General features: G+C 38.0%; 1 protein-coding gene across 1 annotated transcript; it reads left to right on the forward strand.

Moving 5' to 3' along the window:
- Window positions 1-3,775: 3,775 nt before the first annotated feature.
- LOC129946701 (IWS1-like protein) lies at window positions 3,776-6,646 on the forward strand. The gene is made up of 5 exons (XM_056056975.1): window positions 3,776-4,047; window positions 4,185-5,358; window positions 5,441-5,804; window positions 5,871-6,290; window positions 6,362-6,646. Exons 1-5 carry the CDS (start codon window positions 4,032-4,034, stop codon window positions 6,482-6,484), a joined length of 2,097 nt encoding a protein of 698 aa, XP_055912950.1. The 5' UTR covers window positions 3,776-4,031; the 3' UTR covers window positions 6,485-6,646.
- Window positions 6,647-11,441: the final 4,795 nt, after the last annotated feature.

Consider the following 11,441-nt stretch of genomic DNA (forward strand, 5'->3'; position numbering starts at 1 on the left):
TTTTGATGTGACGTTTGTTGCTAGAGATGTGCATATGCTAGTATAGGTGATGCCAATTTTATTTTATTTGAATTTATCGATATATTGCATTTGAAGCCATATTCAAACTGGGTCACAAACAGAACAGAAATCCATTTAGTTCTTGGGAAAAGTGATTTACAACTCTCAAACATTTCTTAACAATTTCAGGGATGGCTGGGACCTCCAATTTTATGCTGAATCCGACGCCAAACTTCAGAAGACACTTTTTTGGGAAGAATAAATCTACGAGGATTTGTGAAATCATGGCAAGGGCCAGTACTAAGTAGAAAAATATTAGGTAGCGCAGACAAACAGGTGAACCCAAGACCTATGGGATGACCGTCCAACGCAACAAGTCTGCTATTACACTATAGAACTGGATGCATGTGACATTACGATTAACATAAGTGTACAAGAGAAAAAAAAGTCGAAAACATGACACAGAAGAAAATCGACGTGTCGTGTAGGTTAAATTTTCGGTGTAACTGTTTGACGTTTTTCTTTTCTTTTATCCGTTTAAACTAATCTGGTTGGTATGGTTTCGTTGCTAAATAAATAAAACTGTAAAATTAAATTCGCGCTGCTCCATAAAGGTTGGAAACAACTTAACAGAACATTTTGATGTCAAAAAAGGTTTTAGACAAGGTGATGCGCTGTCATGTGATTTGTTTAACATCGTGCTTGAAAGAATAGTGCATAGCTCACACGTCAACACTAGAGACACTATCTTTAAAGAGTTTGTCCATTTGACATAAGCTCATGACATTGACATAACCGGAAGAACTCAATGCGATGTCAATAGCGCTTTTGCGAACATTGGGGCAGAGGTGGCAACATTGAGTTTAACGGTTAGGGCAAAACAAAGTACATGTTGTTGCCAAGAAAGGACTTAAAACACCGATAACGTCTCGGTCAAAACGTCACCGTCGAAAGACGTAACTTTGAGGTAGTTAAGGACTTTATCTACCTAGGCTCCGCTAAGAATGCAGAAAACATCACCAGCGCTGAGATCAAACTAAAAAAAAAACTCTTGATAACCGCTGTTTCTTTTTCTTTGGACTAAGAAATAAATTAACTAGCAAAGCCATCTCTCGAGGAACCAAAGTGTCGCTATGTATGACCCTCATCATCCCCCTTCTAGTATTCGATGCAGAAGCATGGACTATGACAAGTTCTTTGCATTATTTTCGGTCTCGTATGCATAGAAGGGGAGTGAAGGAGAAGACGAAACGACAAGCTCTACGTAATGTACAGAGACTAAAACTTAGCCAGAGGAATAAAAGTCCAACGACTGAGAAGACTGCAGGGTAAAGTCGAGCGTATGAAAACTAATTACTTGTTCCGAAAAGTCTTCGAATCCACGCCCACAGGACGGTTCATTAGAGGAAGATCGGGGTCAGGTGGCACGCACAAGTGAAAAGTGACCTCACCCAACTTGGAGTACGCAACTGGCGACCGAGCTAGATGGTGAAATTGTTGGGGGGTGAGGAGTTAGTTCACTTAGAATTGAAGCAAGTGAGTAAGTCAAATTGAATCATGACTCTGATTTTAACGGGTATAGCGCTTGCAACAGTCGATAAAATAACAGAGAGGAATCGGAAGAAGGCACATGTATCTATATTCATCGTGTAGTAGAAGATTAACATTGCACCTAAAGGGCACTACTGCAAATATTGAACGTCAAATTTTGAAGGGCCAAAACAAAGCACAGAGTTTTTCAGTAGGAGGTTTAATTTTGATCAAAGTTATGAAGCAATTAAAATCTTTAATCACACATCGAAAGAGTACTGAAAGACCTTCACATACACGAATCCACTGGCCCAGATAGTATTCCCCCTATTGTTCTGAAGAGGTGTTCTTCAACGCTGGCAAAACCACTGCGTAAGCTTTTCCATCTGTCCTATTCTACAGGTCTCTTCCCGAAGTGGATGGAAAACTGCATTTGTCCAGCCTGTCCCTAAAAAAGGCGAATCCTCCTCTCCCTCAAACTATCATCCAATTGCACTTACGTCCCTTCTTAAGGTCATGGAAACGCTGATTAATTTTCAGCTTAAGAAATATCTTGAAGAACGGAAGCTTCTTAATGACCGACAGTATGGCTTTCGTAGCAATAGGTCCACTGGTGATCTCATGGTTCATATCACCGAACAGTGGAACAAATCTTTACATCGTTTTGGAAAAAGTAAGATTATTGCACTTGATATTTCAAAAGCATTTGATGGAGTTTGGCACCAAGCTCTCTTATCGAAAATTTGTGCTTTTGTTATTGATAAATCTCTTCTTCGTTGGATTAGAAATTACCTTTCTAACCGTTCAATACAAGTTGTATTGGATAGTTCCAAGTCTTAAATTCATAAAATAAATGCTGGTGTACCCCAGGGCTCCATTTTGTCTCCGACTCTCTTCCTTACATTTATAAACGATCTTTTGTCTGTCACTTCTAATCCATTAAACTGTAGAATTTAATGCTTCGAAAACTCAATGCTGTCTCCTCTCGTTAAAGCGTAACCCACCTCCGATGCCGCTATCCATGAGGATTTCTCTTAGGAGGATTTTTCTTAGGATTTCTCCGAAGATGCAAGAAATTTTTCACCCCTTCTGATCTGGCTATAATCTACAAAGCTTTTATCCGTCCAAATCTTTAATATAATTCGCATATCTGGGCAGATAGCATTCAAAAAAGGGCTTTAAAAATGATAGGCGACAGAACTATAATCGAAACATTTACATCGCTAGAACGCCGTCGCAATGTTTCATGTCTTTCGTTATTATATAGATATTTTAACAAACAATGTTCTGTCGAATTAGCCAGTTGCATTCCACCCCTTAAACAATTCAGCCGTAACACTCGCACTTCTAGGAATGCTCATCAGTTTACCCTTGAGCTCAATTTCGGGCGTACTGTCAAGTACAGAAATTCTTTCTTAAATCGCACATCGAGAATGTGGAATGCTTTGGCCAACTCTGTTTTTCCCTCCCATTTTGATGTTCAGAACTTTAAGACCAATGTGCACCGATATCTCCTTTTAAATCCTTCCCTATTTTCCTAACACTTGCACTGTGTTTAAATATAAACATAAAGGGTACTAATATCCCCTTGAGTGCTTGTGAATATAAAAAAAACCTTATGGTTTTTACCTATACAATCCGTTCACCGTAGCAGTTTTGCCAGTCTCAATTCTCAATAAGCTCATATGTTTTTCTGTTAATTGAGATTTAAAAGGCTTAAGACTCTAACTTTTATATAAAATACATTGTAATGTCGTTTGTGGAATGCCTTTAAATCCAGAGATAGAAGAGGGTTTGTAAAATTTGGCTTTTGTACAATATTCGCAGTTGTTCTTAAGTGACTGACATGGTTTTTTGTATTTTGTGTATCATAAACTTGGCAGGCGAGTGACGTTTTTACAACCAATTAATATTTTCAAGCCGAGAACAACCGGAAACTGTGACTTAAAAATGTTCACCATTTTTGTAAGGAATTTTAAGGAGTTGCTTAAGAGGTCATCGTTTTATTTTAAGTACTGGCGTAATTTTAATGATTTTTAACTAACCTCTTATTGAAACACCATTTTCATCAAAAATTAAGTCGTGAAAAGTCACCATAATGGTATGAAGTGTTAACTGCATTTCCGAAAAAATTACTTGGCATTACTTATTTTATTTGGCTGGTAGCACAAGTTTAATTTGACAGTTTGATGCTTTTATAGTTCTGTTTGTTTTTTGAGAGCGAAACATTTTGCTGATGCCTGTGTCCGATTCCGATCCGAAGTGTAGGCAACCAGAGATAGAAAAAAGGCAAAAGTGGCATCGCATCATATCACAAGATTTTGTTTTATTTCATTTTCAATTTAATAAATCGCGTAATACACATTGGATCTGTTGAACCTAGAAAGCACTTAAAATCTTAAAGAGTTTCCTGTTTATTGTGAGCTTGCCAAAGCAGGAAAACACACCTCGTAGTTTCCATTTGCTGCTTGGTTTTCTTCAAAATTTATAACAAAACAGAAATGGACAGCACAAATGGTGAGTTCAAGAAATTCCTGTATTTTAATCGATAACTTTGAGGTTATGACAAAGAATTTTATTATTTTGTCGGTGAAAAAACAACCCAAAGAAACTAATTTCACGATAGTAAAGGAGTAAATTTGATTAATTATCAGGTGAAGAAGGCGCCAAATCTAGATCCCCATCGGCTGAATCGCTTAGTTCTCGGAAATCGAAGACTTCCCACAGAAGCCGCAGTGGTTCGAAAGATTCAGCTGTAAATATTTCTCGTGAAACAAATTCAAGATCTAGGAGCAGGTCACGAAGTTCAAATGCAGCCAATGTAAGTACCGAAAGGAAGTCGAGGAGTCGCAGTGGAAGTGCCGCATCGAAGAGGTCTAAATCAAGGTCACGAAGCGGTTCGGCTGCTTCGAAGCGTTCACGTGGTAGCGTTGGTTCCAGACGAAGTCGAAGCAAAAGTGGAAGTAGAAATCGCAGTGGATCGAGAAGGAGTAGGAGTGGTTCTGGCAGCAGGAGCCGAAGTGGTTCAAGACGCAGTCGTTCAGGCAGTCGTTCTCGGTCTAGATCTAGGTCTGGCAGTGGCAGTCGGAGTCGCAGCAGGAGTGGCTCTCGTAGGAGTCGAAGTGGATCGAGGCGAAGCCGAAGTGGCTCGAGAAGAAGTCGCAGTGGCTCAAGAAGAAGTCGTAGTGGCTCGGGAAGAAGTCGCAGCGGGTCGAGGAGAAGTCGCAGTGGCTCAAGAAGAAGTCGCAGTGGATCGAGAAGGAGTCGTAGTGGCTCGAGAAGGAGTCGCAGTGGATCTGGTAGTCGCAGCCGAAGTGGCTCACGTAGAAGTCGTAGTGGATCCCGAAGAAGCCGAAGTGGCTCTCGAAGAAGTCGAAGTGGCTCCCGAAGAAGTCGCAGTGGTTCCAGGCGTAGTCGAAGTGGCTCTCGCAGAAGTCGCAGTGGCTCAAGAAAGAGTCGCAGCGTTTCGAGAAGAAGCAGAAGTGGCTCAAAGCGCAGCCGAAGTGGTTCCAAAGTCCAACGTAGCAGCCGCTCCAAGTCAAGATCAAGATCAGGCTCCGGTGCTCGATCCAGGTCTCGTTCCCGAAGTGTTTCCAAGTCACCAGTTGCTACGAAAAAGAAACGAGCTCTACTCAGTGATTCGGAAGATGAAGAGAGTGCAGCGGCAAGTTTCAAGAAACGGCCAAAAATTACCGACACAGACAATGAAGACGAGGAAGACGCCGCTCCCGAAAAACCAGAGGGTGAAGCACCAGAAGCAGACAAATCTGCCAAAGAAGGTATTGTCGACAGCTCTGATGATGAAATCATGCCTTCTAATAATGAACAGTAAGTTACATTAAATTTGTAGTCAAAGCTTCGGCTTGGCCCTATCCTGTCCAGTGTTTAAATATTTTGAATCTTTTTACAGAAGCGACAACTTTATATCGGACTTCGATGCAATGTTATTGCGCAAGAAGGAAGAGAAAAAGCCCCGTCGTCGTCGTGGGGACATTGAACTTATCAACGACAATGATGATTTGATCGATCAGCTTATAATGAACATGAAGCACGCCGCCGATGAAGATCGAGAACTGAACAAGCTCAATAAACCAGCGGTTAAAAAGATCTCAATGTTGAAGCAAGTGATGTCCCAGTTGATAAAGAAGGATCTGCAACTAGCGTTCCTAGAGCACAACATTTTAAACGTCCTGACTGATTGGCTAGCACCCCTTCCCAACAAAGCTCTACCGTGTCTGCAAATCAGAGAAAGTATTCTAAAACTGTTGTCCGATGTAAGTTAATTTTTTTGTGGTTTTGATTTCGAGTAATTGATTTTTGATGCCCCCTTCTTTTTCTAGTTCCCCACAATTGACAAGAGCTATCTCAAACAATCTGGCATCGGTAAGGCCATCATGTACTTGTACAAGCACCCGAAAGAAACAAAATACAACCGAGAAAGAGCCGGCCGGTTGATTTCGGAATGGGCTCGACCAATATTCAACTTGAGTTGTGATTTCAAAGCAATGTCCAAAGAGGAACGTCAGCAACGTGATTTGGAACAAATGCCAAGGCAGAAAAAAGCCCCCGAACCAGAGGCGACGGTTTCAGAAAAAAGCAGCAGCAAAAAGGGCAATCTCAATACAGCGTTTGGTTCAACAGATGAGAATCCACTGCGTCCCGGTGATAAAGGTTGGGTGGCTAGAGCACGAGTGCCAATGCCCTCGAATAAGGACTATGTTATTCGACCAAGGTCGACTGTGGAAGGTGAAGTCAATCCGGTAAGTTGTGAATGCTTCTCCCAAATTTGTCAAGATTTGTTGTTGATTGATTTTGTTTGTTCTTAATGAAGGTTCAAAAGAAGAAACCGAATCGATATGAAAAACACATGAAGAAGTTCATAGATGCAAAGCGAATGAAGGAATCCCGGCGAGCAGTTGAGATATCAATCGAAGGGAGGAAAATGGCACTTTAAACTGGTTGAGTTGGAAAAGAATTGCCATTGACTAGAATATTAGATTCATTGTATTACATTTAAGTGGAGTGCTTATTTGAAGGGAGCACATTGTGAAAAGCATTAATTTGATTGCTTTGAAAATTATAATTTTTTTAAAATAAAATTTTAAGAGAAAATTAATTTTTGGTTCTTTTTTTCAAAAAATAGTTTTACCTTCAATTTTTAGGAAACTTAAAGAATTTTTTAATGCACGATCTTAAAATGTGAACAAGAAAAGTTAAAGACATTGGGCAATTCAGACGACATAAGGGACTTAAAAGTAAGGCAATTTTTCAGCATCTGATTGGCCAACTGAGGCCTGATTATGAGGTTTGCGGCGGATCGTTTTCAATTCGACCTTTCAGATTCGACTCGCTTCGTATTTCCTTATTAACGAACTCGCGGCGAAGCGAAAGTAGTTCTTCCTATATTCCATTGATTTGACACTTTGGTTTGACTTTTTCTCTCTATATTCCAGTGATTTGACACTTTTGGTTTGACAGCTTTCCACAAATTTTGTTTTGTTTTGATTGAATTTGTGAAATTTGCGGTTATTTATTTAATAAACAATATTAAAATTAAAAAATGGAATCACTTATGTGTGTATATTTATTCTGAAAGTGAGGAATTTAAGGAATCCCAGGAATCCTCAAGATTACGGGTGTCCAGGAGACTACTAAGGAGCAAATCTTCTCCTCTGGATCTCCCTTCAGGATATTCAGGACCGACGAGTGCTCCCGTTGCAATGCCCTTATTTTTTTCATAAACTCGACGAGAGCCAAAAATTGATGTCGATTTGTTTGCTTGTTTTTATCGTTCCTTGAATGAATTTTAAAATTTTATATTTTATTGTGGATAAATTATAAGAAAATTAAAATAAAGCTAACTCACATTTTTAAATTAAAATAAAGAAATAATCCACGAAATCGAACACTGAATAATAATAAACACTCTTTCGCCTGTGAATCCGCCAAAAAAAGGTAGCACTTCGGATTTTCAGACCCAAGGCAAAACAGGGAGGTGCTGGGAGAAGGTACAACATAGAACGGCTACAATCGCCAGAGATCGGTAAATCCTTTTCCGACCGAGTTACAAGTAACCTCTTTCGAAGTTCTCTGCCGCCAACACAATGTATCGAAAACCACTGGTAACATTGCCAAGATCCAATCAGAGAAGCCGCCTCTGATGAACTGGGTTCCAAACAGCCACCAACAAGGAACCCCTTGTTTGATGAGGAATGTCGGCAGGCAAATGCAGCCAAGCAACAAGCACGCAAAGGGGAGCTTCATAAAAGGATGAGAGCTGCTCATGAGCTCTATGAGCAGAAGAGAGAGGAACATTGACTTCTCAGGATGAAAAAGAGAGGGCATGAGAAGTGTGCGGTCGAAGATGTTGAGAGGTTTAAAAGCAGAAATGAAATTCAAAGGTTTTATGAACAGGTGAAACGAAATTCACAGGTACATAAACCTAGAACCGAAGGCTGCAAAGACGAAGGTGGAAACATCAAAGTGGAACCGCAGTCAATGCTGACGATATGGAAGGACCACTTCTGCAGACTGTATAACGGCAACGACGAACCGAAGTGCGCTGTCAGGCAGGATGATCCATTCAACATATACGACGAAAGCCAACAATCCCGTCCTTCCGACTTAGCCGAAGTTAAGATTGCCATATCAAAGCTGAAGTCTAATAAAGCTGCTGGAGCGCTTGGCTTGAATGCCAAACTCTTTAAAGCAGCTGGAGATAAGTTGGTTAGGAGAATGCACCAACTTATCTGTAAGATTTAGTCGGAAGAAAGCATGCCCGATGAATGGAATTTCAGTATTGTTTGCCCGATCCTGAAAAAAGGAGACCCTCTAAACTGCACCAACTATAGAGGAATCAGTCTACTTAACATCGCCTATAAAATCTTCTCTGCCGTAATATGTGAACGTCTTAAGCAACAACCTGATAGGTCCTTATCAGTGCGGTTTTAGACCAGGAAAGTCCACAGTTGATCATATATTCACATTACGGCAGATCCTGGAAAAAACCCAAAAACACCAAATCGACACCCACCATCCTTTCATCGATTTCATGTCTAGTTTTGGCATCCCTGGCAAACTCGTCCGGTTGTGCAGGAAGATCATGGAGAATTCACGCTGCTCCATAAAGGTTGGAAACAACTTAACAGAACCTTTCGCTGTCAAAAAAGGTTTTAGACAAGGTGATGTGCTGTCATGACATTTTTTTAACATCGTGCTTGAAAGAATAGTGCAGAGCTCGCACGTCAACACTAGAGGCACTAACTTTCAAAAGTCTGTCCAATTACTAGCATTTGCTGATGACATTGACATAATCGGAAGAACTCAGCGTGATGTCAATGGGGCTTTTGTGAGTATTTAGGCAGAGGCGCAAAAATGGGTTTAACTGTTAATGAGGGCAAAACAAAGTACATGCTGTCGTCAAGAAAGGACATACAACAAATTGTCAAATTCGAAAAGAAATAAGTAATACATATTTCTGTACAATACAAAATGCAAATCTTGATGGACTTGTAGCTTGCCTAAGGAGTGTTTTGTATACAATAAATACATATGTATGTACAAAAGATTTTTTACGATAAACTGAAGGTACAGGTTGGTGAAGAAAAGTTCCAAAACTACTTGTTGCCTTAGTCAAAATTTACGTTCAAGGAATGTCGTTGACTGCAAATGAAGTCCTTTATGTCCAATAATTCTATTCAAAAGCTAAGTTTACACAAGTGGAAAATCTTCCAAAACTGGAAGAACTGTCAAAAGTCTTCCAATAGCATTCAACTTTCTTACAATTTTCTATCAAGTGAAAATTGTTCTTTTAAATGTTAGAAGTGAAAACAAAAAGTCGTGCAAAAATAAAAAAATAAGTGAAATAAAAATGAAGCAAACATATTATAAGATTCTTTCAAGCATTGTATATATATTTTTTGAAATTTTGTAAATATTTGTATTCGATTATTCTGTAATATTTTTCCAAAAATATGGAATCTATTTATAGTTGTTGGTTGACTTATAAAATTTAGTGAATATAGTTTTTCTTGCTTTGAAAATAATGAAATACATACAAATATAGTCAAGTAGTGAATTTTGAAAAGTGATTTTTATGTTTCAAGTTGGAACTTTCACTTTCAAATCTAATTTGGACAGACAAACGAAAGAAGTGGAAGGAAAGCGTGCAGAATTCCCTTGAAACTCGGGACAGCCTAAAATAAATTAGTCAAAATATTGCGGGATATTTTAACTCAGAAAAAATCATTGATCATACTTACTACACTATTACTAGAGTTAGGGAACAATGATGGCTTATAGTAATTTATCTCAACTTTCTTTTCAATTGCAAATAATTAATAATTGCCTTTTTTTTAATAACTATTACACGTAGTTGTAATTGAAAAGATATATATTTTAATTACTTGCAATTGTGATTAAAAAACTAAACATTGCAATAAACTTGCAATTGGAATTAAAAACAATATTTTTTAAATAACGTTTAAATTATTTTTGTATCTATCAAATTCGAAAGAAATTGACTCTTTCTCAGTATTATTCCTCTGCGTGTCAACTTTGATTGTCTACCTTTCTACGTAGACAATTGTGTCAACAATGTAGACAATGTAGACAATGAAGTCGACAATGAAGAGAATCGGGAAAAATGCAGAGCATTTTATATGGCATAGCACATCTGTCATATTGGAAATCTTTTAGCCAAAGACTTAATCGACAAAAATATTAATGCCAAGGTTGCTTTGATTTTAAAAGAGTTCAAACAAGTAGATATTGAAAAAATGGTAGTAAATCGTGGAGGCTCCAGAATTATACTGCCCTGTTAAACCAGATGGTGTTTATACCGTGATTCATATAAATGCTTTGTATAAAATTATGAAATAATACAAATTGTAGCATTAGAATCAATACCAAAAAATAAAGCAGAATGTAGCTTTGTTGATGTTTGATGAAAACTTTATTGATGATGTTAAGAGTTACATCGAGCTCTTTGATCCAGTCTGCACATTAATAAACAGGTGTCAAGCGGTGGAGAAGCAGTTTATCTTTGGTTGAGTTTAAACTCCCAGATAGATAGATAAGGCACAACACGAAACATCTTTGAAATCGCGCGTGGATATGGCTCTAAACAAATATGCTCTCTCAGCTTATTACTTACACATTCATTTTCACAATGGGAAGCTGACGGTTAGTCAAAATAAAACCGCGTGATAGTTTTTGTCTAAGCATCTGAATAGTGATGCAATTGAAGATTGGTACTCTTTTAATAGAAAAACCAACTTAAAAAAAAAAAATATGAAAAAGATATTAAAAAATCAATTATGTTTTGGTATATGGCCTCTATAAAACACCCAAATCTGGCAAAAAAACTTATTCTTATTCCAGTTGGTCGTGTGTACATTCCACGGCAAGAAACCGCTTGACTTTTGAACAATCGAAGAAACTCCTTTATCTTAATTATTAATTGAGAATAGAGGATAATCAATATAATTGTTTTGATAAAGCCGTCGAAGACAAAAATTAATTAGGCTTCTCATTATACATATTTCTGAAATACATAAGCATTTACGGTTTTTTTTTTTGTTTAAACAAATACAAAGACAGAGTGAAAGACTCAAATAACACAGATTTGTTTTGTTTGTATGATTAAGAAGAAAAAATAAGTTGAAAAAATGAGGAAAAAAAATGATTGTCTACATTGTTTACATTGTCTACATTGACATCTAGATATTGATGTATTGTCTATGTTGAATTGTCTACACGTAGAAAATCGTGTAGTCTACATGAAACAACACTGCTCTTTCTACAAAAACATGTAATAAGTTGTTGAAACTCCTCAAATACAATACATTTTATTATAGGTAGTTGAATAAGGGTATAGAGATTTCAATTACAACTAATTTTAATCGAATTTG

This window comes from Eupeodes corollae, chromosome 2 (assembly GCF_945859685.1).
Source record: "Eupeodes corollae chromosome 2, idEupCoro1.1, whole genome shotgun sequence".
Classification (NCBI taxonomy): Eukaryota; Metazoa; Arthropoda; class Insecta; order Diptera; family Syrphidae; genus Eupeodes; species Eupeodes corollae.

What these genes read in the sequence shown, in the direction of transcription:
- LOC129946701 (XM_056056975.1), top strand. An exon ending in ATGCCTTCTAATAATGAACA is followed by an intron (nt 5,359 to 5,440) that starts GTAAGTTACATT and finishes ATCTTTTTACAG; the next exon opens with AAGCGACAACTTTATATCGG. An exon ending in TGGAAGGTGAAGTCAATCCG is followed by an intron (nt 6,291 to 6,361) that starts GTAAGTTGTGAA and finishes TTCTTAATGAAG; the next exon opens with GTTCAAAAGAAGAAACCGAA.